At 42.5% G+C, this 27,990-nt stretch overlaps 1 protein-coding gene across 2 annotated transcripts; it reads right to left on the minus strand.

The window, feature by feature from the left end:
- Nucleotides 1–247: 247 nt before the first annotated feature.
- glud1a (glutamate dehydrogenase 1a) lies at nt 248–27,779 on the minus strand. Of its 2 annotated transcripts, XR_013507202.1 has the most exons (14): nt 27,284–27,779; nt 19,503–19,583; nt 19,340–19,395; nt 17,103–17,166; nt 15,798–15,892; nt 10,112–10,291; nt 6,787–6,924; nt 4,952–5,089; nt 4,608–4,688; nt 3,813–3,936; nt 3,161–3,252; nt 2,971–3,033; nt 2,245–2,445; nt 248–2,208 (listed from the first exon to the last, which is right to left on the minus strand). XR_013507202.1 is itself a non-coding variant. In XM_071901099.2 (13 exons), exons 1-13 carry the CDS (start codon nt 27,678–27,680, stop codon nt 2,326–2,328), a joined length of 1,629 nt encoding a protein of 542 aa, XP_071757200.1. In that variant the 5' UTR covers nt 27,681–27,779; the 3' UTR covers nt 248–2,325. The 2 variants fall into 2 exon arrangements, 1 of the variants encoding a protein (XP_071757200.1); XM_071901099.2 differs by having other exon boundaries at nt 248–2,445.
- Between the last annotated feature and the right edge of the window lie 211 nt (nt 27,780–27,990).

The following is a 27,990-nucleotide window of genomic DNA, read 5'->3' on the forward strand; positions in this document are numbered from 1 at the left end:
ATTTAAAGTTATTACATTTTCAAACCTGCATCCTTTTTCCCCAGTCAGTTTCAGTCTAACTTCAGGAAACGCATCACAGCTGGACTCGCTCCTGATTGGCTCCCTCACTAAAGAATGACTGAAATCCGTCCAATCAGGCCAGTTTGCATCATTTGAACTGGAAAGCCTCCACTCCTTCAATACGGGAACTTTAACCAACAAATACACACTTCTGGTTTGGATCAAATAAAAAACACTCACACACGGCTCTTATTTTGTTTGTAATTTAATTCGCTTTAACGTTTTGTTTTAACGAAAAGGCAATACAAACTCTGTTACACAGAATCCCAAAGCAGTTTAAATCAAAGCTGATATAAAGAAAATAAACATTTTACTCCTTTTGTTCCCACATACATACTTATCCCCCCCCCCCTCCCTCCGTCCTGAGAGATGAAACAAATCAACCAATCCAAACGAGCCGCGGGTCGACACCCAGCGGTCAGGATACGCAGCAACCATGAAGACAGGCAATATGGCCGACAGTAACCGTGCGTTCACAGCGCATCGCCGCCACTTCACCATGTAGCCGATTAGTGCGAGACGATTAGTGTTGCAGCAACAGGCGGGACAGACGGTAACGCTAGCGCCTGATTGGCCGCCGAACAGTTCGCCTGCGGCCGAGCGTTCCGTGGCGACGAAAGAGGAGACGGCGGTCGTTTCTCCGGTCGCACGGCCTTACGAAGCCGGCTCGGCGATCCGCCCGCAGTCTGAACGCGCGGTTAGTTTTCATGACGCTTTTGTTCCTTTTAGAATATTTTAGCTACACAGAATTCGTCCCTTTTCCAAAGCCGTCTGAAGGTCATGTCGCCTGTCTTCATCGCGTTTGCACGGGTCACGCCTCTGTCAGAGACCAGGGAACTGTCAGGGGAGACTTTGGTTCCAAGTTAACTTCCGGTTTCCTTGTTTGGGGGAGGGGGGGGGGGGGGGTTACAGAAGAGAGTTCAGCATCAAGAGGTTGCCAGTTTGAATCCCTGGACTGGCCGGGCAGGGGAAGATAACGCTAAGTGTTCTGCTGCAGCGGTTCACTGGGGAACTCCTGTCGCAGTTTGACAGGAAACACATCGGGACAAAAAAAACCAACAAGAACTGGAGGTGCAGGAGCTGCAGAGGTGAGCGGTTAACTTGGAACCAAATTTAGAGCCAAAGCAAAATTTACCCAAAGAAACCCAAGGCTAGAACCATGGAACCCGACTAGAACAGAAGCTGGGAACTCAGCATTTATAACATCAGAACAAAGTAACAGTTAAAGTAACTCGGCTTTGTGTGCGCCCCAGAATGGCGGCTATATAGAGACTGCTGTCAATATTAAAGATAGAGTCCTGAATTATACCGAGGCACATGTGCACTCCTTTATATAAAAAGAAAAAAATCTATACAAGCTCTTTTCTTGACCTAAAGAATAAAGAATATATATATGATCTGTACAGATCTTGATGCGTCGCAGGCAAATGGTGGCAAGTTGCTCCATTGAATCATGGGAGAATTCCCCCTGGTATTAAGGCTTTGAGTCTATCTATTTATATATATATATATACATATAACCGATATACTCTACTATTCTATGTCTGGATAGATATGTATATTCAAGCAATCTGTGAAATATGGCTGACCTATCGTCAAAAAGCGGCGCAGCACTAATTCAGAAGAGCGTTCGCCCGCACAAAGCTGTCAACCGGAACATTTTTGGTGTATTTTAATTTCCTGTGAGAAGAAGAAGAAAACAGGAACAGCCGTACGAGAGGAGAGGGATGGCGACAACAAAAACAAAACCGGTAACCTGTCGACTGAAGTGAACACAGAACCGTCGAGGGTTTGGATGAACAGTCTTACCGGGCGAGGCGAAGCAGGAAAACGGTCAAGCGGGTGTGTGCTCGTGTTTCTATTTCTTATTCTACTCGTTTCTGCTGGTTACGCAAAAAAGGGATTTTTTTCATACGTGTTGTTTTTGTGTGAAACTGTAAACGTCGGATCTGTTGCACGAAAGTTGTAAAAAGTTACGAGAACGGTGTCGAAGTCGGTGGAGAAATCCTACAGAGGGGGAGGGGGGGTGGGGGGGTGGGGGGGTCTGTTCGGCCGGACGGACAGACAGGTGGGCAGACAGACAGGTGGGCAGAGAGGAAGGTGGGCAGAGAGGAAGGTGGGCAGAGAGACAGGTGGGCAGAGAGACAGGTGGGCAGAGAGACAGGTGGGCAGAGAGACAGACAGGTGGGCAGAGAGACAGGTGGGCAGAGAGACAGACAGGTGGGCAGAGAGACAGGTGGGCAGAGAGACAGGCTGCCTGGCTGTCTATGTGAAGGTGAGACCGGCCTCGTTGTAGACCTTGAAGACTTTCTCGATGGCGTTGACGTACGCCGCCGTCCGCAGGTCCAGACCCAGGTTGTACTTGTTGGCTGTTCGCATGATTTGCTGCAAAGGAGAGAGGGATGAGGAAGGAGGGAGAGAAGGAAGAAGGAGGGATGGATGGATAGAGGAGGGAGTGGGGGCGAAGGAAGGAGAAAGGAAAGGAGTAGTGACGACGGAGGGATGGAGGAAAGATGAGGGGGCAGGAAAGAGGGAACAAGGGATGTTGAAGGAAGGAGAGAAGGGAGGGAGGAAGAGACAAAGGATGGAGGGAAGGAAAGAAGGGAGGGAGGAAGGGATGAAGGAAGGAGAGAAGGGAGGGAGGAAGGGACAAAGCAAGGAAGGAAGGAGAGAAGGGAGGGAGGAAGGAGGGAGGGATGGAGGGATGGATGAGGAGAGATTAAGGAGAGAGAGAGAGAGAGAGAGAGAGAAGGAAAGACGACTCAGTTCCATTTCTCATCATCATTTACAGCGGTGTGTGTGTGTGTGTGTGTGTGAGAGTGTGTGTGTGTGTGTGTGAGTGTGTGAGTGTGTGTGTGTGTATGTGATAGTGTGTGTGTATGTGTGTGTGTGTGTGTGTGTGTGTGTTACCCTGGCAGAGCGCTCCATGGTGTAGGCGAGTCCTGAGTGAACGATGTCTTTCTCAGACGCTCCCTGAAACCAAACCAGACCGTTACAATACCATAGAAGAAGAAGTAGCAGCAGAGGTGTGTGTGTGTGTGTGTGTGTGTGTGTGTGTGTGTGTGGGAGTGTGTGTGGGTGTGTGTGTGTGTGTACTCACAGAGATCCTAGCCTGGAACTCAGAGGTCGGGACGACGGGAATCGCACCGCCGTGTTTCCCAAATTTCCTCTCTAAGCTCTCCTGGACCGACACTGGAGAGAGAGAGAGAGAGAGAGAGAGAGAGAGAGAGAGAGAGAGAGAGAGAGAGAGAGAGAGAGAGAGAGAGAGAGAGAGAGAGAGTGGGGGGGAGAGAAAGAGAGAGAGAGGAACAAATGAATCAATGAATGGAGGTGGGAGTTACAAAGGAAGGAAGGAAGGAGAGAAGGGAGGGAGCAAGAGACAAAGGATGGAAGGAAGGAAAGAAGGGAGGGAGGAAGGGATGAAGGAAGGAGAGAAGGGAGGGAGGAAGGGACAAAGGAAGGAAGGAAGGAGATAAGGGAGGGAGGAAGGGACAAAGCAAGGAAGGAAGGAGAGAAGGGAGGGAGGAAGGGACAAAGCAAGGAAGGAAGGAGAGAAGGGAGGGAGGAAGGGACGAAGGAAGGAAGGAAGGAGAGAAGGGAGGGATGAAGGAAGGAACCAGGAAGGAATACATGAAGAAAGGGCGAGAGGAAGGAGTCATGAGGCAGAGAGATGGACTGTCTCAACACCTCTATATACACACACACACACACACACACCCACGCACACACACACACACACACTCTGGTCTTACTGAGCAGGTGGTAGTTTGAATCCCTCTCGTATTTGAAGGTGAGTCGGCCGTAGCTCACATGGTTCAGATTCTTGAGCCACTCGAAGTAGGAAACCGTCACACCGCCTGCGTTCAGATACATGTCCTGCAAGAATAGAATATGACAGAATCCAATAGAATAGAAAAGACCTAATTCACACGGCGGCCATTTTGAACGCTCAGGTTGTGAAACTCTACCTGGAAGAACACGTCCAACGCTGTGCTGCTGTTATACAAAAGTTTTACAAAAATTACACAAAAGCCATTTCACAGATTCCCCACTAAAAAATATATTAGAAAAAAATAGATCTCAAGAATCCAGAGGGATATAGATTCACATTTTAATATATTTGGTAGCTACCAGAGTCTAGCCTAGGCAGCTAGCTAGTAGCCTAGCTTACTAACTAGCACGCTAACTAACTTTCCTGCTAAATTCAAGCAGTTGTTGTGATTGTTGTTCCCAAGATTTCTGCTAATTATGTCTATCTGAAGCCCTCACTTATGTGTTGAAGTAAAGCTACTTTATTTATACTTTATTTATGCCAATCTTCCAGATAGTTTCCCACCCAGAGTGTTCAAAATGGCCTTATTCAGGTGCATCTGTTCCCATGAATAAACCAGTTAACAGAATATTCCCCCTCCCTCTTCGACTGAGCAATAGCAGCTTATTGCTAATACAGGGGAAACAAAAGATGATCCAGTAGTACCAGTAATGACCGTTATGTTTTTACTGACAAAAATTTACCACAAAAAAACGTGATTTTGGGGTTTACTGACCGGGATCACCATGATGTTTCTCTCCAGGAAGATGCGGTCGGCCTCGGGCGTGGTCGGACCGTTCGCCCCCTCCGCTATGATCTGAGTTACAGAGAAGATCAGATCAGGTTTATTGATCACTGAAGGGAGACTGGGTCAATACAGCAGCAGAGAGCAGAGGTGCAGACTGCAGAACAACAAGAACAGTAGTAAAGTGTACGAATAACAAGACAGCAAGACAGTGAACCCCAAACTGCTGCAGGGTGCAGGTCAGGGATGCCCGCTGACCCCCAACTAACTCCTATTAGACTTAGTCTAGTCTAGTCTAGTCTAGTCTAGTGTGTGTGTGTGTGTGTGTGTGTGACCTTGGCTTTGATGTTATGGGCGTTCTTCTTGGTCAGCTGTTTCTCGCTGGCGGCAGGAATCAGGATGTCGCAGTCGGCCTCCAGGATGTTTCCTTCGTACGGAGTCGAGTTCGGGAAACCAACGATGGTGCCGTTGGCCTGGGGGAAGAAAACAGTTCTCCAATTCATTAGGTTCATTTAATTACGTTTAATTAGGTTCATTTAATTAGGTTTCATCCTGGTATTTATGGTGTAGAGGTAGGAGGTAGGAGGATGCAAAATAACTTTTACACTCTCTCCTCTGGGTCGACTTTGTCGATTTTAATAGAAGCAAGAGCATTCAACCAACCAGTTATTGAATTTAATTTAGATGTTTTCAGCGTGATATTTTATCATAATACCTTTGGTACCATAATTACGTGCCTAATGAGACTGAAAATCCATCCAGAATCATTACCATACAGGCTGTTTTTCTGTTTGGATTCTAAATTTGTTTATTGATTGTTTCGCAATGTGCTGGTTTTTAGGCGACCAACTATCAGGCTCATTTAACTTTATAGAAAACACATTTTATATCAAAACTTGTAATAAAAAAGCATCTTTTAGAGCCAATAATTACTAATTCAAACAAAATAGTTCATAGATCCCTATCCCTAAAACTCTATTTTAAATATCTGAATGCAAAGATCCGTAATCTATGGAAACGATGTACCTCTTTTTCCATGTTGGGTCACATAAATGTAATCAATAAATTAAATTCTGATCTAGTAACGGGGGAACAGGGGGAACAGGAGGTTGAGGTCTTACCAGGCTGAACTATTACTGACTGTAATGTAGTTGTGACGTTGTCTGTCCACTAGGTGGCGCCCTTGCCCTTCCTAAACACTGCTGTGTGCTGCAGCTATACTGCATAACAATTCACTCACAGCTGAATTAAAGCTGCAATATGCTACTTTTTCCACATTAAAGGGCCAATAATTCAGGTTTTTCCTGCCTCATGGCCCAAACAGACCATAATATATCTGTGGTTGATCAATACCAATGACTCATTGATTACTAAATCCCTGTTTGGCTGAGTCTTTTCAAGATTCTGTGCATTTTGGGGCGTTTACCATTCCTACTGTGGGTGTGTCGCAACTCTGTTCTTTTCCATTCTATTCTATAGTTTACTTAATTATCTGAAGTATTACCAGGTGGTAGTGCAGTTCTATTTCATTCTATTCCATGCTTCTTACTAATAAAGTGTCTATTGTACAAACCAGCTCCTAGTCTTTTTTGATATATACTAATTTGTATTTTTGTTTTTTTAGAGTTTTTAAGAGTCTGTGGTACCAGTTTGTAGCTCTATTCAGTAAACTGCAGTACCAACCAGTTTGAGGTAATATTCAGTAATCTATCTCCAGTACTGACCAGATACTCAATAAACTATCTCCAGTATTTTACAGATACTCAGTAAACTGCAGTACTGACCAATTTGAGGTAATATCCAGTAATCTATCTCCAGTACTGACCAGATACTCAAACTGCAGTACTGACCAGATACTCAAACTGCAGTACTGACCAGATACTCAAACTGCAGTACTGACCAGTTTGAGGTAATATCCAGTAATCTATGTCCAGTACTGACCAGATACTCAGTAAACTGCAGTACTGACCAGTTTGAGGTAATATCCAGTAATCTATCTCCAGTACTGACCAGATACTCAAACTGCAGTACTGACCAGTTTGAGGTAATATCCAGTAATCTATCTCCAGTACTGACCAGATACTCAAACTGCAGTACTGACCAGTTTGAGGTAATATCCAGTAATCTATCTCCAGTACTGACCAGATACTCAGTAAACTGCAGTACTGACCAGTTTGTAGTCCTCCAGCTCTTTGGGATCGATGCCGTTGGGGTTCCAGATGTTTCCGTCCATTTCTCCGATTCCGACGCACTTTGCCCCGAAGCGATGAAGGTAACGCATGGAGTGAAGACCCACGTTACCGAAACCCTGATGACACAATGAAGGTAAACTGAATACCTGTGGAATCTGAATACACAAGTCTACGGTATGAAAGACACAGCACAGGTAAAAAAAACAGAAAACATTTAAAATCAATATATACACAGGTCAGGGAAATTAAAACAGGTAAAACTGCTACAAAAATAGTGCAGTGTCCAAAAAAAAAAAAAATTGTCCCTAGAAGTGCCTAGAAGAAAAGTGCCTTGGACTTTTGTTTCATTCAGGTAAGACTGACCATTTAAAATGAGTCAATAAATAAGGAAGGTTTTTACTGTCTTGTGGTACACAATGACCATAATATAGTGAGCGACCGCATTTCAGCTACGCAGGCGATAAAAGGCCTCATTCTAAAGCCAAAAAAGCAAATGAGAAAGCAGTTTTATTATTATTCCAGTATCCCATCAGTAGATTTCAATATACAGCTGAGAGCAACACTTGAATAACTTGAAAACACAGAGCCAAAAGATGATGTAAAGTTTAAAATCCGTGCCACTGCGAAAACCTCGTATCTCCAAAAAGTCGATGTTTAAGAAATGGAGAAAAACTCTTCAGATTTCCCCAGTGATACTCATGCATGTTGGAAGTTTATAATACAGTTTTAGCAGCGTTGACTTGGATCTCAGGCCATGATAACAATAATAATAATAATAATATATTTTGTTTGTGTAGCACTTTTCAAGACACTCAAAGACACTTTACATGAAACAGTATGAGCATAAATGAAATAGTGCATAAATACACAGCAAGTAAAAAAGTATAGTTAAAAACAACTGTGTAAAACGGTCAGTAAAGCGAGAGACAGAAGAGAGGAAGAGAGCCATGAAACGTTTTTGTTTTGCATGCTGTGGACGATGTCAGGCGATAAAACCCGGCCTGAACGCTCAAACATTTCCTCCAACACTACTTTACATTTGTGTTTTGGGCGTTTATCTGAGCGATTTAAATCGAGCAAGTAGGGAGGGATTCTTGCTCATTCTTTGCCGGGACTTGTTGATGCGTCCTGACTGTCAGACAGTCTCTCTTATTAAAGCTCCACCCTTCTTTACAGCAGCTATTACACATCATCTAGTCTTTCAAAGCCAGCTGCTCTTATCTTAATTTATTTTACCTTGTTACTCTAATTTTAGTCTGTCTGTGGATCAGTCCTTTGTCTAATTCTTGATACATTGTGCTTTTGTTGTGTTTTGTGCGTTGATTGTCCCTTGGTTATTTTTTTGTTAATACAGAACTTTTCCCATTGTCTGCATTTGTTCTTTTGTTCTCTTATATTTCACGTATGCCATTGTTTATCATTGTTAGAATTGCCTCTGCCCATTCTGTGTTGTCAGTGTGTGTTTGTGTTCATGGACTCAGGATCCAAATAATCGAAAAACAATAAACTGGGTACAGGGACAGAAAACTGGGATTTGGGATTGTTCATTGGAATGAGAAAGCTCCAAGAAAATCTCAAATACAGTTTCATTGAGTGAAATAAATAAATAAAACATCTGGTATAATTAAAGCCTTGTGTTCTCTGTGTTCTCGGTGATGTCGCCTGTAATTTAACGGCTAAAACTGGCGAGGAGAGACTGTGGTTCCAGATGAGTCACAGTCTTCAGCGGTGACTCACTGCTGAAGATCTTGTGGTCAAAGGCCTTCTTAGGACAGAGGATGAAGGGAAATACGAGGAGGGAGGGAGGGAGGGAGGAGAGAGGGAGTGGAGGGAAGAAAGAAGGATGGAGGGGAAGAAGGATATTTTTTTCTGAATGTTCTATCTTTTAACGACAATTCCAGCGTGAGTTTCATTCATTTTTTACGCTTCCTTTAAAGATTCCTTCCTCACAAAACTTGGATTATTTTTACGATTCTTATAAAGTTACTAATAGCACATTGAGGTGACACAGATCTCCCATATATATATATATATGTATATTTTGCAAAGTAGAGTGTATACTGTCCTTGTTTATTGACAGTGTCCTAATGGATGATTTGCTGAGTCACAACAGTCATGCTGCCTCCTGCCTGTGAAACACCGAGTGCCCTAATCTATCAATCTGATCAATACACAGTATACACCTAATCTCTGCTCCAGTTTCCTCTTAGCTGTGCATTTCTGCTCTCCCTGTATGTTGGATACTTTTATATTTTACAAAGTGGAGAAATGTGTGTAGTTTATATATCACAATTGATTCAAAAGCCACTAAGCAGAAATGGTCAGATGAAGAGTTTTGTTTCAAAATGTTATCAGGGTTCCTACACTATTCAAATGTCAATTTCAAAATTACATAATTTTTCCAGACCTTAATTTCTTTTTTTGAAGATTTTGATTGGTGTTTGGTATGACTTAATCTGATAGTCATCTTGCCTGACTAACTATGCCTAGTCACTCTATACAAGAAGATTATTCTTAATGGTAACAAATGATCAGAATATGTGACAGATATTGTATATTGGGATAGTACAACTATAAACAATATTTTTTCCATACTTTTCCAAAGTTTTGTGCAATGTCCAAACTTTCCAAAACCTGAAAATTGACACATTATATTTCCATACATTTCCAGACATGTGCAGGAACCCTGTGTTATACTCCATTTTGGAAAAAAATCATCATTCAATCTAAAATCTAGAGGGTCCGGTCTGTAAAACTGTCTAATTTTGTCAACCAAGGACTCAGGTTTGCTACAATCCTCTAAAAAATACTTTTAATTTTGTGGTACCCATCTGAATTAAGAGTAGGTGTCACTTTTTGAAATGGTGGAAATCTCATTACAGAACCAAAGTCTTCATATGAACTTTAACGCCTAAAGAGAATCAGACAGATAGAAACACAAAAATATAGAGGATCTGGTCCATTATTTTCTCAAACAGGGACTTAAGTTACCTCCTATTCTTTGAAAAGTACCCTCATGTGTTCTAATTTTGTACTACCAATGATTTTGTACGTCAATTTTTCCAATCGAAATCTCATCTTGGAAGTTAAGTCAAAGCTCAGAATCTCTAAAAGCTCAGCATTCTCAAATCGTCAACCAAGAACTTAAGTTACCTTCATTAAAAAGTCTGCGAACCTGTTTAAAGTTTACAATCATTTCACCACAGTTGGTTTCCCTTTGTTCAAATGTTGGATATCTCAACTTGGAAACCAATACTCTCCCTCTTCCGTCCTCTTCCAGGTGCTGAAGAGGACGGTGCGTACCTGGATGACGAAGGTCTTGTCCTGGAAGCCGGGACACATGCCCAGCTGGCTCATGTAGGCGGCTTCGTTGATGAAGTTCTCGATGCCGTGGAAAACTCCTCGACCGGTGGCCGAGATGCGACCGTGGATTCCCCCCTGGCTGATGGGCTTACCGGTGACACAGGCGTGGGCGTTGATGTCCTGCAGACAGAGGAGAGAGAGACGGTTGGATGAAGAGACCGAAAGAGGAGGGTGGAGGATTAACTCTTTAAATTTTACTTTGACTGTTTTAATTTGACTGTTTGGTCAAATTTCATTGCGTGGAGGCCTATGGATTGTGTCGTTTCGTCCGTTAAACGTGAATCTCAGGTGAAAGACATCACTGGTCTGATTTAGATGAAACTTAAGAGGGATGATGCATCTTCACAGTGTTCCAGTGAATAAAAACGACACTGATTGGCCTGATGGGGGCGCTGTGATTAAACTAAACCCCAAACCCAAATCTGTGTAAAGACTAACATCTAAAAGGTAAAAAAAAACATGCTACTGAAATTGCCATCTGCTATTGGCTGATCTTTGGTACCAAGTGATGTCACCACCTGTTGTACTCCTGAGAAGGTGACATCACCTGGCACCAAAGATCAGCCAATAGCAGATGGCAATTTCAGCAGCATACCTTTTACCATTAGATGTCAGGCTTTACACAGATTTGGGTTTGGGGTTTAGTTCCTCTTTAATGGGCAACATTTTTAACTCAAATATTCTTTCAGAAACCGCTGGTCCAAATTTGATGGTTTGATGGAACTTGGAGGGATGACGCATCTTGTTACTGATTACTCTGTTATTCTGCAGGTAACCAACCATCATTTGGAGTCCTATTATACTCTAACTGTATAACTACCTGTTATATTTTGGGATGTTCCAGCTACTGTGGCCTGCAAACAACACAGTTTTCCACCCTGAACTCAGAAGCTGCATTCATCTGCAGACTAGAGTAATGAGGTACGATGAACAGATACATCTGAAGTTTGGAAATCAATAGGAATATCTGCACCATTTCTAACTTCAAAACAAGCAGGACCCTAAGGATGTATTGGATCTGATGAGGTCAAAAACATTCAGTTTCCATGAAAAGGAGCAACTGATCTGCGGAAGATCTGATAATAATCTTCAGCAACCTTCAATGGAGGCAGTTTTTACTCTTAATCTGTCTGAAACTCAATGTGCTGCTGTTTTGGTCGGGTCTGCCTTGGGCTAACATGGCTAAATAAAGATCAAAAAGAAACTAAAAAATACATTTAGAGGGATATCAAACACTAATAAGCAAAAATCATTCCATACTTCACCTTCCAGCAAAATACATTTAATTATCAGTCTAAATAATGTATCATACATAACTTCATATTGGTAGACAATACAATTTCCCATTGAAACCAGCAGCCAGGAGAGAGGAGGGTTAAAGAAAAGCAATGTACAGGTATATGTTAGATTTACTTTCTAACATAAAGGCTATTAAGCATGTTAGAAACGTTGCAACCAGCCTGCATCTCCGCACACACACACACACAAAGACAGAGAGCACCCTCCTTCTTTAAGTCCCAGTTACCAGCAGAGACCAAGGCGAGCCCAACTAACAGGGTTTCCCATAGACAAACACAGGGTTTACCACAGAGGAACCCATCCAGTTTAGACCAGTGTTTCTCAACCAGTGGGTTGCAGCACAAAAGTGGCTCATTGGACTCTTCAGATTGGATCGTGAACATGTGCAAATCCAAAGAATTATTTGAAAAAAATCCCATCTGGCTTGTAGTAAAGTTCTGGCAATCGGTGCAAACATCTAATCCAAATTCTTCTGTGAATTCAGAGCATCTGCTGACGGTTAATATGTATGTTTTTGGCATCATTGGAACGAATATCTTCGTTTTTTGTTTGAGCTATGAATCCAGTGTAAACCATTGTTTCTCAACCAATGGGTGGCAAGCCAAAAGTGACTCCTGGGACTGTTCAGATGGCGAACGCGCCAATCAATAAAATCCCACTTGACTTGTTGTAAGCCTCTGGTAACAGGTGCCAATATCTAATTTCGGTAAGATGAATCCAATCTACAGCAATCTTTCTCAAGAATTTGGTCTAAAAGTAGATCATGGGACCATGTTGAATGCACAGGTCTTCCTGGATGTCACTATATCTTCATTCCATCATCTGTTCAACGCCTCCTAAACCTAGAGTACATTCTTTCTGAATTTACTGACCTCTAGGAATGTGACAGACCAAAAACTGACAATGAGATAGTTCCAGGCCCTTCAGGACCATCAGATACAGAAGGAACACGTAGTCTCATGTAAAGGAGGCGTCTCGGGGCCTTTGGGTCTTTAAATTTCAACGATTTTCACTCTAATAGTAGTAATAGTGGGTGGTCTAGTGGCTTAGTGACCGTCCCGTTATCGAAAAGTTGAAGGTTCAACCCAGCAACAGCAAACGTGTCCATCATCAGCCATCATCAAGCCCTATCTGCTCACTGACTGTGAGGCGTTCTTGATACAAGCATCAGCTAAGTTTCGTGAATCGAACGTAAATGTAAAAGCCAGAAATCCTATCAACAGCTTTAGAATGAGTTCGTGAAAGCCTACATGTTCACTGAATTTCTTCTTAGTTGACTTTTCTCTTTTTTACGAACAACATGACTGGTTTTATTTGCCATGAGTTCACAGGCAAAGTCAGATTTGGATCTTGATGGGAAACGAGTTGAGAACCACTGGGCATCGGAGTCGGACAATTCAGACTTTCCCCTCCCTGTAACTTTTTTCTCGGCCTCGCTCGTCCGTCAATCAGCTGAATGCAACTCATTGTAAGTCGCTCCGGACTGAAAATGTAAATGTCGTGTGAGCGAGGTGAAGGAAGAAGTCCGAACCTGAGACCAGAGCGAGCTTTAAGCCAACCGCCAACTGGACCGACCGGACCAGCCTCGGTGAACAGCAGTTCCCAGGAGACTTGGAGAAAAGGTGCTTTACCTTGGACACTGGTCCCTGACTTAAGAGCATGGAGGGGTCTCTCTGCCGACAATGAACAACAACAGCCATCATATCGCGTGTGAGGCAAGAAGTGGTTCATTAGTGTGGAATAACACAGCAACAGCACCCAAGAGAACGTTCTTTGCTGTGATTATGAGTGCAGCGTTGATGCTACTCGGTACGAGGTTCAGCTGAACACCGTCAACATCACCACAGTCCCCAGAATCATAGTAACGAACGTCCTCGAGGGTATTATGGCTTTCAGCAGTTACTAATGTACAGTACACGCAAAACGTTTTCGACCAGGTAGAGAACATAGTGACAAAGTGACAAAACTCGCTCACTAGCCTCCAGGTTTCCATGGGAGTTAGTAGAGCAACCAGTTCAATCTGTCATAAAACCTGACTTTAAACCAGACTCTCTCAAGAAGTTGGTCATGGCCCAAAAGTAGATCGTGGGACCGTTCAGATCGGGTTACAGACGTGTTCAGTTCAAACAAATCCCACTAAGGTAATCCCAGTGAGGTTCTGGTAATTGGTGCGATCATCTAAACCAAATTTTTCTGCAATTTCAGGACTACTACGAGCATTTAATACGCATGTTTTTGATATCATTGGAAAGAAAAAATTTGCATCTTTCGTTTGGGCTGATTTTGATGAACCCACTTTCCCTCAACCTGCCTCATCTACTTCTACTGCAGTTAGTGTTTCCCACGTTTCCCAGAATGCCTTTCAGCAACCACCCACCAGAGAAGGGGCATGAACTTGTTCTCAATCAAAGGTGGAGGCAAGGGCGTAGAAATAGCTTGAGAGCGCGATGATTCAGAGATCATTCAGCAAACTGTTGGCTCTCAAGTTAATGTAAAATACTTCAAGTTTATTTGTGTAGCCCTGAATCACTGTTACAGTCTCAAAGGGCTTCACTACGCCCACAGAGCTTCTCAGTGCTCACACACAATGCGTATACAAGCATTTATTAACCCGGTGTTTCCCAGCACTGGCACTGCAGACGGGAAGTGGAGGGCAGGGGGAAAAACAGCAACATGAACGCACTTCCTCTATTACCATGGCAATGAATCTCAACACAGTGTAAAGCCTGGAGGGGGAGACAACTTCTCACCAACAAAATCAGATGGGAAACTAACAGTGTAGGTAGAAATGTATTGCTCACTACACATTCCTACACACTCTCCATTTTGAAGTTTCCCAAATCTTGTAGCATTGTTTCTGTCTATTTTCTGTCATGAAATTTTGTTATATATCTTACTACTGTACAGTGCTATTGCATTTTATCAGTGTACAGCGCCTTCTGTTTTGAAGGGTGCTTTATAAATAAAGGTATTATTACTTACTTTAATTTGTACACCAGATTTTAAGATTTTGTTTGGTGTTCATTTTGTGGTATGCTGATAGCGGCTGGACAATATAACTGTCAAATAGACTGTATCACTCAAAAGCTGAACATTATTCTACAATACAATATGTGAGTATGTGAAATGACAGTGGCTCTACAAACTGGCTCTAAAATGCTTAATTATGTGTATTGGGACTGGATTTTTTTTTCTTTTTCAAAACTTTTCCCAGATTTTGTGTTTAATTCTGTAACTTTGAATGATCAAATTTGTTTTTCATGCTTTTCCAGACCTGTGTATGCCTGCCTCCAGATATGAGCAATCAGACACAGAGTTCGCCTTGTAAATCCCTTCTATCAAAGCTACTGTACACAGATAAGAGGTGCTTTGCGGTTTGAGGTCTTGACACCTAAATTACTTTGTTATCAGCTAGATAAGAAGGCAAGGTTTACCCAAGAAACCAATGCACTGGTCGGCCTGTCACATCAGACAGCTGGATTAGGCAGTTTAAGGATTCATTTAAGGGTTTCATTCCAAAAAACAATATACCCAATTTCAGGCAAAAAAATGCTAAATTGTATCTGTCTCTAATTCCAAAATCTATATGAATCCATCATTAAAAACATCAGGTGTAAGATTCAAAATTGCTGATAATTTTAAAGTTTTGTTTTCATGTCAGCAAACATTTGCAAGAGAACATTTTCAACTGCATCTCTTTTTGGAATCAAACTCTTATTTTGTGTTTTGGTAATCAATAGATGACTGAATCTGCGTGGTTATATTTGTGTTTTGTGATCATTCTGGTAATCATTATGAGTCACTGTGTGGTTTATGGTAAGATATGGTAATCACCGGACTGATGCCAATTCAAGCTGTTTAGTGAATCACTGCTGTTGCTGCCGCTGGTGTTTTCCCTCCTCGCTTAAATTTAAAGTTTCTATGTTTTATTCATGTGCTGAGTGAGTTTCAATGACCCTCAGGTCCTTGGAACTTGTTAAAACCCCACTGAATAATTTCAGAAATACATGGGTGTCAAATGATAAATCATTTTCTTCCCGTTTTGTGGTTTCGGTCTGACAGCAGCTCTATACTGTAGCTTTCCTGTTAGTTGGCACCAAGCTGTTCCTCCACATGAGACTACAGCACAGTCCAAATCAAACGCTTTCTTCATTTTTGAGCAGCTTTTTGCATACAAGTGGTTCGTGTAACATGTAGGGAAAAGGTTTTTATGTCTGTGTTTCTCTTAAGATGGGATAGTCACTCATTCATTTTAATCTCACCGGTACAATTTTTATATTTTTCTAATTTTTACAGATCCAAATAACTAATCTGGGCTGAAACTCACATGGTATCCCATGGTGGTGGCGTAGGTGTCGGCGATCCAGGACATCTCCCGCTCGCCGGTGCTCATGTCAGGAGCAGGAACATCGATACCAGGCCCTGGAAACCACAGAGGAGCTTAGAAAACCACCTGAACTGACCCTTTAAATACTACAAAACATACAGCAGAATGACATTAATCCACACTGCTAATCTTCAGACTGATGTAACACATTATTTCATTAAGCAGCAATGATTATATTTGAGTGGGCGTCACTTTTAGACTTAATATTATCCGGCATTAACAGTTTTTATTCATATTTTTGACCCATTTCTAAGAACATTTTATTACATTTTGACTAGGGATGGGACATTTGTGATTGCTACAGCAGAATAAAATGGAGCTAATATCAAGATTAATTCACATTTAGTCACATTTTTGTATTGCGATATATTGAATTTTGATATGTATCGTCCCATCCCTAATTTTGACCAATTACTACATTATGTTTTTTATGTTAATGTTTATTTATTTTGAACATGTAACAACAAAAAATATAAATAAGAAACGAAACAAGAAAATCCATCAAATAAGCAAAAAAAAGAAACAGCAACAAAAACATACGGTAAATCTGGCTGTTATTACATTATCAGTTGTTGTTGTATGAATTCAACATGCTAGTGTCAAGTTCACTGTGTGTGCACGTGCCTGTGCGTGCACGTGCCTGTGCGTGCACGTGCATGTGCGTGCACGTGCCTGTGTGTTAGCGTGTCAGAGTCCAGTGTTGCAACACTGCATATTTACACTCTGCCTCACAACAGTATTTACATGAACATTATGTTCTATATGTGCAAAGTACACATATAGCAGCTTTACTAGCAGGAACACGTGTTCTCCTGTTACTGTCTTCACACAACCAGACTCCACTGACTTCACAGTCCATTTAAAGCAATACTCCACTTAGTTTAACATTATTATGGTTATTATGAAAACCAGAATATAATCTACTCTCCAAGATCAGATGCAGCTAGACCAGTTTGTAGCATTCAGATTTTTTCTTCCCATTCATTTGAATGAAAACTGACATTGAACACGTTGGTGAACAGATTCAACTGGTTTTCAAATAAATAACTCAGTGGAATATTGCTTTAAAGTTAAGGCTCAATACACAGCAGAAACCAAAAGTCTACACAGTCATTCAAATTTCATGTTTTTAATACCTTGAGGCCTGAAATTAAAACCCATTAAATCAGACTTTAATCTTTCATTGATCTGGCTTGCAGGTGTGTGTGTGTGTGTGTGTGTGTGTGTCGGTGGTCATCAGCTCACCGATGAAGCCTTTCTTGGCGAGCTCGATGGTGAACCTCCTGGTGATTTTCTCCAACTCGTTGTCCTGGAAACACAAAAGAAAATTAATCAGTTTAGTCAACCTTTATTGATCCAGGGAAAGTTGACAGGAATCCAAACTGACGAACTCTGACAAATTTGGGTGCTATATTTTAAACTTTTAAGGCTTAATTTTTTTATTAGGTTTATTGAATTGAATTTTCAGTTTATTATGACAAAAAAAAAACATGATATTTGGTCTAAATATAATTTAATTCCTGGAAGCTTCATTCACAGGTCAGCAGGCACGTCTCTCTGTGTGTGTGTGTGTGTGTGTGTGTATGTGTGTGTGTGTGTGTGTGTGTGTGTGTGTGTGTGTGTGTGTGTGTGTGCGCGTGTGTTGACTGATCTGTTTTGTATCCGGCCCGGCAGAGAAAATGGAAAGAGCAACGGTCAAGCAAACGTTGAGCTAGAGAGTAAAAGCTTTGAGAGAGAGAGAGAGAGAGAGAGAGAGAGAGAGAGAGAGAGAGAGAGAGAGAGAGAGAGAGAGAGAGAGAGAGAGAGAGAGGGAGAGAGAGAGGGAGAGAGAGAGAGAGAGAGAGAGAGAGAGCAAAGGACAAGTTCAAGAAGACGATTCAAACAGAGAGAGACCAAATTCAACGTTAAGAGAGAGAGAGAGACAAAGCCAAACACAGGAGAGAGTCATCAGGCTAGAGAGAGAGAGAGAGACGAAAAATCAATTTTAAAGGAGAGATAGAGCCAAAAATGAGAGGAAAGTTATTGAGTCATCAGGTTAGAGAGAGAGAGAGAGGAGGAGAGAGAGAGAGAGAGACAGAGACAGAGAGAGAGAGAGAGAGAGAGAGAGACATCCCACAGTCTCTCTGCCAGCTGATGGCTCAGCATTTCCTCCATGGCAAGCCTGAATCACTAAATAGCATTGTGTGTCTGTGTGTGTGTGTGTGTGTGTGTGTGTGTGTGTGTGGTGGGGGGGGGGGATCTAGGTCGAGGCGACAGCTAGCTGTTATTTTTCATCCTGAAGCCGAAGCAGTTACATCCGTTTTCTGTTCGGAGACAAAAGCTAAAGCTAAAGTTTCCGGATCGCTCCGTGTCTCGTTTCCCTGTTTTCCTCCCGGACACTCGCTGTCTCTCGCTTCCTCCATGCTGACAACAAAGCCGCAAAATGAACCACAAGTACAAATTTAAAAGACTTTGATATTCCTTGATAACTAACGTGCTGCGGTATTCAATCCTGTGGTGTTTACATTCAGAATCCCCTGAAATAGCCGAAGATTGCTTGAATTTCCCATTCATTCCTCCACTGACGTTTCAGAAAATCCTTATATAAGGAGTTTTAAGCCTGGAACCAAGCCAACCAACTACGAGATGAATCGTGACCATAAAACATTTGATTCAGAGCAAAAGAAATTGGAAAATAGAAAAAAAGGCGAAGGCGTTTTTTCCAATTTATTTATTTTTTGCTCTGAATCAAATGTTTTATGGTCACGATTCATCTCGTAGTTGGTTGGCTTGGTTCCAGGCTTAAAACTCTTTATATAAGGATTTTCTGAAACGTCAATGGAGAAATGAATGGGAAATTCACTTCCTGGAACCGGAGCCGTTCAAAAGTGGGCGGTCACTGTTGAGCTCTAGTCCTGACTCTGAGAAAAGTGCGACCCCGACATCACCTGAACGCAGGTGAGTCACACGGTGTCTCCGAGCTGCAGAGTGAACGCAGCTGTAATCCATCCTGGCTGCGAGCCAGGCAGCAGAGGATAATCCAGAGGAACGCGGCTCTGATGGGTTTAAATAACAGGTTTAGGTGACGCTGTAACATGAGACTGTAAGCGAACCAGGAAACAGACAGATGAATAATAAGAGGCTTAAAGCCAGGTGAGGCGTCCCGCTGTCAGCTGACAGAACCAAACACACCTCCGACTTTACACCCGTCTTCTGCCAAACAACACTTTCTCTTTTTGTGTTCCTCTGGTCCTTTTTATTAAAACGGGCCGGTGGTGTGATGAGGATCTACTGAGACTTTGTAGTTTTATCTACAATATCTTGTCTTTAGCCCTAGTCTCTACTCCAAAACACTCTGAGTTGTAGCTTGAACCCAAACCTGGCAACAGGTCTGAAATCTACATTTTAACACACAAAGTACTTGATGTGTCTTATTTTGTTCCCGTGTTTTATTTGTTTCTTCGCTGCAGACTGAACTGACTGGTTGAGTCTCTCTGACTTACTGAGTATTTCTTTGGGTTGATCTTCACTCCGGCTTTGGCTCCACCGAACGGCACATCTGAAACACATTCACATTATTTTAATACCAGCAGCACAATGGAGATGGACGTGTGTGTGTGTGTGTGTGTGTGTGTGTGTGTGTGTGTGTGTGTGTAGACTACTCACCAACAACGGCACATTTGTAGGTCATCAGCGAGGCCAGAGCTTTCACCTCGTCCACAGAGACTTCTGTACTGTAACGGATACCTGGAACACACACACACACACACACACACACACACACACACACACACATACACACACAGAGAGAAGAGAACAAGTCTTAACTCATTCGATTTGGTGGGAACCTTTATCTAAAGCACCTTTTGTTCAACATTAGAACGGGCGAGATGCGTGATCTAGGAGACATTTTCACACTACAGTCTGCAGAGTTTACAGAGAAAACAGCTCGTTAGTGAGAGAGGTCAGAGGTCAGAGGTCAGTCTGGTTCAAGCTAACAGACAGAACAGTCAGTACAGCAGTGGAGTGCAGAAGGGCAAGAGAGGCGTACCTAATAAAAATGGCTGAATGAAAGTGCCTGGTACATTTTAGGATTTAGCAGCTGTTGTGGCCAGCCTCTACTAACCAGTAATCCCTTCAAATAATCTGACATTTACATTAATTCACCCCTTAATTCATGCAAAATCCCCTTAAAATGAATGAAGAGAGGAGATCACATCCAATCCTCCTTAAACACCCCATAATTTTTGACTCCTTACTTTCTAATCTAATGTAAAATTCAGGGAGACAGGAACTTTCCATTAATAACTCATTAATAACCTGTAGACCTGCACAAAAGACATGAAAAATCCCTTAATTTCTAGAGTCTCTGTGAATCGACCCATGAATGAATCCCTTATAAACCCATGATACTAACCTTACTTTATTACAGCTGCTATTTTTAATGGATAATTAATGTTTATGTAATGAGAAATCAAGGACATTTCAGAGATAAAATTAAGGGATTTGGTTCCATAGTGTATAGGTGTACCTAATAAAGTGGCCGGTGAGTGTAGTTGGCTGCTAAAATAATGGAAGTGGCTGGCCAGCGGACATGAAAATTATTTCCCCGTCCTGCTCAAATCCGCAAGAAAACACAGAATAATCTAGTTTGTTATTCTGATTCCTGTTTTATAAAGTAGACCTGTGAAAATGGAGAGAAAGCGGAAAGTTTTCAGTCTAATTTGTCTGGTTGAGGCTCAGAGCCAAAACACATCCAGCCTGGCAGAGCAGATCACTTTAAATCCACTTTAACGAAAAACTGCACAAAATGGTTGCAGCTGGCCGAGAGAAAGAAATGGAAAGAGAGAGATGAAGAAAGAAAAACAGAGAGAGAGAGAGAGAGAGGGAGGGAGAGAGAGAGAGAGAGGGAGGGAGAGAGGGAGAGGGAGGGCCAAAGATGAAAGAGCACAAGAGGAAAGATATTAATTCGTCATCAGTTTTCATTGTTTTGTTCTGCAGCACTTGGAGATTTGTTTATAACGAACAGTGGGTTAAAAATAAAATTATTATTATTATATGGTTATGAGTCAGAAGAGAAGAACGAGAGAAGAAGAGAAAGAGTGCGGGGGGGGAGAAAAGAGGAGGGAGAAAACAGAGGCGATCAAAGAAAAGAGGGGAACGGAAAGGAAAAGAAAAGAAAGAGTGAGGAAAAAGAGGAAGCAAAGAGAAAAGCAAAGAAGAGATGACAGAAGAAAATAGAAAACTAGAGAAGGAAGGAATTGAAGACAATGGAGGAGAGAAGAACAGAAGAGAAAGAGAAGTAGAGGAGAACAAAGAGAATCCAAAACAAAACAAAAGAAGTAGAGAAGAAGAAGAAGAAGAAGAAGAAGAAGAAGGAGAGGAAAGAGGAAGATGGATGTTGGCGTGAGAGTGAAGCCACAGTGAGTCAGGCGGGGTGTGGTCGGCTCGCTGCTGCCGGGACTCTCAGGAGTAAAGGCACAGTGCAACTCTTTCTGATTCAAAGTCATGTTAGCTTGCTAGCCTAGCATACCCCAAGATTACATCTTCCATACATATGATTATGGATTAGATTTGGGCAAAATGAAATTAAGAAAATGTAAACAATATCAGTAAAACAAACCTACAGCAGCTCACTGGAGCCTGCCAGAAGCATGTGCTCAGTTTGAATGTGTTTGAATTACAAAACAGAGGCACATCTGTCCGCTCAGGTGAACAAAACAAACACACCCAGTCTCAAACAATCTCTAATGTTTTATATCCTATTAGAAAGAAGCAGGAGGCCTTCAGGCTAAACGCTGCTGGAGGCTGAAAACAGGCTGCAAACAGGCTGAAAACAGGCTGAAAACAGGCTGCAAACAGGCTGCAAACAGGCTGCAAACAGGCCGACAGGCTGAAAACAGGCTGCAAACAGGCCGACAGGCTGCAAACAGGCTGAAAACAGGCTGAAAACAGGCCAACAGGCTGAAAACAGGCTGAAAACAGGCTGAAAACAGGCTGCAAACAGGCTGAAAACAGGCCGACAGGCTGAAAACAGGCTGAAAACAGGCCGACAGGCTGAAAACAGGCTGCAAACAGGCTGAAAACAGGCCGACAGGCTGAAAACAGGCTGAAAACAGGCCGACAGGCTGAAAACAGGCTGAAAACAGGCTGAAAACAGGCCAACAGGCTGAAAACAGGCTGAAAACAGGCTGAAAACAGGCCGAAAACAGGCCGAAAACAGGCCGACAGGCTGAAAACAGGCTGAAAACAGGCTGAAAACAGGCCAACAGGCTGAAAACAGGCTGAAAACAGGCTGAAAACAGGCTGCAAACAGGCCGAAAACAGGCCGCAAACAGGCCGCAAACAGGACGAATACTACTACTACTGCTACTACTACTGCTGCTGCTGCTGCTACTATGAATACTACGAATACTACTGCTGCTGCTACTACAACTGCTGCTACTACTACTACTACTACTAGTACTGCTACTACTACTACTGCTACTACTGCTACTACTGCTACTACTACTACTACTACTACTACTGCTACTACTACTAGTGCTACTACTACTGCTACTACTGCTACTGCTACTACTGCTACTACTACTACTGCTACTACTACTACTATTGCTACTACTACTACTACTATCACTATCACCAGTACTATTATTGCTACTACTATACCAATAAATAAGCAATAACTTAGCCCCAGTTTATACCATAGCCTTTATTAAAACATAAAAATAAAATATCAGCAGTGTACTACTACCACCACTTCTACTGCTAATACTGCATAAAGAGGATGACATACTGCAAAGCTATTCCAAATAGTACAGATTACCACTAAGCCACAGTATCGGTCGGCCTTCAGTCAGATGTGTATGAACCGGGAGAGAGAGGAGATTTTTTCCCCAGACAGAGCGTCAGTCTGCTGGGATTAACTCTCCTCCAATTTCTGCTGACAAATTGTCTAATCCTGCAGAAGCTTCCTGGAAACACCCCGCCGCTGTCGAGGAAAAATAAAAACGAGTCCTGACCTTTGCTTAGTGCTTTTCTAACAGCAGAGTTTACTGGGAAACGCATTCAAAAAAACTAAAGATTTTTAAAAAAGTGTGTAAAAACATAAAAGCAAGTCTATAAAAGTGTGTTATAAGAAGCTGACGATGCTGAATTAGCAGGGTGTTGGTCAGCTAGGGGCCTGATTGGTGAATAAAACCAATTTCAATTATTTTTTATGTTTTTCCTTAAAAGGTTTCATGGTCCTTTGTTAGGTAGACTGAGTTTCTTCACCTTTCGGCCCATGAAATGCCTGAGGCTGCGTTCCTCCATCATGTTCTGATTGGTTTGTCCAGGTGAGAACAATGACCTTTGAACTCTGGTGGCACCAAATAACGGCACAGAGAGTCTCAGTCCTCTAACAAGAGAACTGCAACTCCAACTACAGGAAACCACCCCGAAACACAAGGGATTATGGGTAGAAGGAGAAGGATGCGGTTCCTCATGCTTGGAACTGCTGAACTGTTGGACTGATGCTCATTTTCAGCTGTTTCTTCATGTGTTCTTATGAACACCACAGAAGAAGAGACAGAGAGTCAGTGACACCCTGCCTTAACAACTGCTGTCCAGTTGCCCTTGAGCAAGGCACTGAACCCCCACAGCTCCAGTGGAGTCGCTCTGTGGCCGACAGCAGAGGATTGTGGGTGAACTGGGCGGCTCCCGGTCTGAATGGGAATGAATGAATGAATGAATGAATGAATGAATGAATGCGGTGAATGCACAGCAGGGCGGGGCTGAAGCAGCTGCTCTGTCAACTTTCCCTGGACAAATAAAGGTTCAAATAAAAACCAAGCCTCATTCTGGCGTCATGGAAAGACGTTCAGTTCAGTCACTTCTTAAACATCACTACATCCTGGAAGAAAAAGTCGCTCAACAGGAAAAAAATGGAGTCCATTATCTGAAGGGTGTAGATGTCAAAAACAAATTGTCTAAGTTACAAGAATAATTTATAATGCCACAGTTTGTTTTTTGTGTCTGGTTGTTTTGTATTTTTTGTCTTTATGGTACGTTATTGTATAACTCGTCGTCTTAATTAATAAATTTGTTTAGTCCACATTTTGCTCCATAAATATGAATGTAGCAAAAAAAAGAAAGACAAAAGGAGAGTTTAGAAGGATAAATTCCAATGATTTTCATGTTTTTCCCTGAACTGCAGGTTTCCCTGCTCCTTTACAGGAACAACAGGTACCAGGTCAGGTCAGATCCATGACACCTGTTCTAAACCAGGATAACATTTCTAAAATCTCTGGTCATCTGAAAGCAACGCTCTGTTCAGCTCATATCGGATTCATCAAAAATACGAGCTGCCAACTGAGATTAAAAAACAGGAGGTGAGTCGACAGGCTGCTAACGTGGCAGACAACAGCTGACTTTACGGTCGCCATCACACTGCTGCCTGATCTGCAGATGCTCTGAAACAAAACATCTTCATAATACAGTCAGCTTCCAAAGTCGACGATTGTTTTCATTATCGATTAAATCTATCAATTATTTTTCGGATTAATCGATGAGCCATTTAATCTATAAATGTCTATAAATGCTGCTACAACTGCTACTACTGCAACTGCTTCTACTACTAATACTAGTACTACTATTACTACTACAGCTACTACTACTACTACTACTACAACCATTACTACACATGTGCTACTACTGCTGCTGCTATTATCACTTCTACTACTGCTTCGGCTACTACTACTAGTACTACTATTACTACTACAGCTACTACTACTACACATACTACTACTACAACCATTACTACACGTGCTACTACTGCTGCTGCTATTATCACTTCTACTACTGCTTCCACTACTACTACTACTACATCTACTCCTACTGTAGCTGCTAGTACTACTACTACACATACCACTACTACATGTAGTACTACTGCTGCTGCTACTACTATGCATATTACTACTACATCTGCTCCTCCTGTAGCTGCTGCCGCTGCAGTCAGTGTGTGTGCGGTCTTTGTACTGTAAGTCTCTCTGGTAAAAGCCACAGAAGACGTGCTGCTTGGAAAATTTTTGCTGTACAGCCCAGAATATTACGTTTCCATGACAACAAAACAGACGACAAGAACGAGCAGGATGAGGAATCCTCCATGTTCTAATAACGAACGGTTTAAATGAAGCTCCGCGCCGACCGGACCGGCAGCATTCCTGTCCGGGGAGGAAACCCTCGCTGAGATCCGGATAACATTCGGTTAAACACATGAATTACATAACCTCGCCTGCAATTAGCCTGCGACTCTGAAACGCAGACTTGTTTTCACACTCGCTCTCTGCCTGATGAGAAGAGCAGAGGGAAGAGCAAAGCTTGCAGTCAGGTCCGATCCAGAAACACCAAAAAAACTGATTTTACTGTGATTTTACAAAACTAGGAGCGGGAACATTTGGATTTTTTTAAGTATTATAACGAACCGTAACAGACACAGAGAGGACAGGTCAGCCATGTGTGTGTGTTGGGTAAACACGGATGTCAAGGTGGTTCGTGCATAAACCAGTTCAGTGCACACAGCTGAGGTCAGAGGTCAGGGGTCAGAGGTCACGCTTGACATTCCAGGCTGGGGTCAGACTTTGGATTTATTCTAATGTGTTGATCATGCATGCATGAGTCGGGTTTGTTCAAAAAGTAATAGATTACCCACTGCTTGTTACTTATTTCAGAAGTAATATTAATTTACTTAATTCAGCTTCAGTGTGATATTAGAGGGGATGATAGGCTTTGGGCCGATATTCAATAATATCGGGGGGATATTCGATATTGCAATATTTTCCACAATATTGTAATAGCCTAGAAATTAGATAAAATAAAATAAATAAATAAAATACCAAAAAATTAAGTAAATGAAGCTGCAGTTGTGAAAGAGGCTTTTAGTTTGCAGGAACAGAAATGCATCACATGTGATCCAAGCCTGGAAGCTAAAGTTAGTCAGCTAGCCAGAGACGACATGTGTGTGTGTGTGTGTGTGTGTGTGTGTGTGTGTGTGTGTGTGTGTGTCTGTGTGTGTGTGAGTGTGGGGCTCAGGCCTGGAGTGTTGGGGTCTGAAATAAAGCAGTTTTTGTCCCGTCTCACCTCACATCCCTGTAATCTTCCATCACCTCCACTGCTGCCTTTACAGTATTTTGTGATATTTGACCTCCTTTAGTATCACTGTAATATTCCTGTAAGGACTTGTATTGTGTCTGTGAATCTCAACAGGGAGTTTAAAGCGACTTAATGCGATCCCAATTATATTTCTATAGTATTTCTGTAACATTCCTATTCCCGGGTCTTCTCATCTCACTTCTGTGCAGGCTGTCTTGAGTCTGGAAGCCTTCAGTCACCTCTCACTGACACTATATTACTATAGTATTCCTATAATATTCATGTACTATTCCTACTTCTTTGCATGCAGACTGTGCAGGCTGTGCTGAGTCCCATCACGTCCCATGATTCCTATAGTGTTCCTATAGTATTATAAGAATATTTCTATTATTTTGTCTTGTCTACCTCCTGTGCTGTCCCATTCCAACATTCCTGTAATATTCCTATAGTATGACTATAGTATTCCTATTCTATTCCTATACCTGGATCTTGTCTCGCCTCCCTCAGAGCAGAGTGTCCTGTGTTGAACCCGGTAGCTAATTCCCACCCTTATTCCAACATTCCTATAGTATTCCGATAGTATTTCCATAGTATAATATATTCAAATAATGTCCCCATCCCCGGGTTTTGTCTCACCTCCCTTGAGTGTCCTGTGTTGAACCCAGTAACTGTCTACTTCCCACTTTGATTCCAACATTATAATATTCCTATAGTATTTATATAATATTCTTATAGTCTTCCTATAGTATTCATATTCCTGGGTCTCCTCCCTTGGAGAGTGGAGAGTGTCCTGTAGCTGTCGACTTCCATCTTTCATTCCAACATTCCTATAACATTCCTATAATATTCTTATAGTATTTATACATTATACATTTTCTTGTAGTCTTCCTATAGTATTCCTGGGTCTGGTCTCACTTCCTTGGAGAGAGTGTCCTGTGTTGAACCTGGAAGCTGTCTACTTCCCACCCTTATTGCAACATTCCTATAATATTCCTACAGTATTTCTATGATGTTCCTATACTATTCCTACACCTGGGTCGGGTCTCACCTCCCTGGGCGAGTCCAGGGTGTCCCGTGCTGAACCCGGTAGCTGTCTACTTCCCACTTTGATTCTAACATTATAATATTCCTATAATATACCTATAGTTTTTGTATGATATTCCTATAGTATTCCTATCCTTGGGTCGTCTCATCTCGCTTGGAGAGTGGAGTGTCCTGTGTTGAACCCGGTAGCTTTCTTTCCAACATTCCTATAATATTCCTATAGTATTTGTATGATATTCCTATAGTATTCTACCCCCGGGTGTGTTTATTCTCACCTCCCTTGCAGGGCGTCCTGTGCTGGCTGTGCTGAGCCCGGTATCCCTCTATCACCTCCCACTCTCCGTTGTCTCTCTTGATGGGGAAGCAGACGCTCAGGACGTGGTTGCACGGCTTGATGATCCTCAGGATCCCGCGGACCCGGTGCCTCTTCTGCTCGGGGCTCTCCCTGTTCTTCAGGTCCTCCACCAGCTGGTCCTCCACGATAGCGGCTCCCCGGTCGAAGAAGCCCTCCACCATGCGGAAGAAGTTGGGGTCGTCCTCGCGGTCCACGGCCTGGCTGTAGCCGCGGACCCGCAGCAGCGACGCGGAAGCCGGGAGAGCCGAGTCGGCGCAACCCGAGGCCAGGACGCTGCCCGCTCCCCGGGTCAGCAACTCGCCGAAATACCGGTACATTTTTGGTTTAATTGAAGTTTACCGAGCCGGGGAGGATGTATGAGCCGGATTAGTGTTTGGAAATACGGGGGAAGACGAGGAAATGGGCCGGGGAAAACAAAAACTTACAGAGGCAGCGGCTCCTCCTTCATGCCTCCCCTTCCTGTTTAAACTGGTGTGTTTGCGTGTGTGCTGGTCGTGCGTGCGCGTGTGCGTGAGTGAGTGAGTTTTAACTAAACACAAGGAAACACACGACAACACTCCTTATTTCACGACAATATACAGGAAATGGACATGGAATAGTTAGCATATCACGTTAGCTTAAAAACTG

Source organism: Centroberyx gerrardi, chromosome 15, assembly GCF_048128805.1.
Source record: "Centroberyx gerrardi isolate f3 chromosome 15, fCenGer3.hap1.cur.20231027, whole genome shotgun sequence".
NCBI lineage: Eukaryota > Metazoa > Chordata > Actinopteri > Beryciformes > Berycidae > Centroberyx > Centroberyx gerrardi.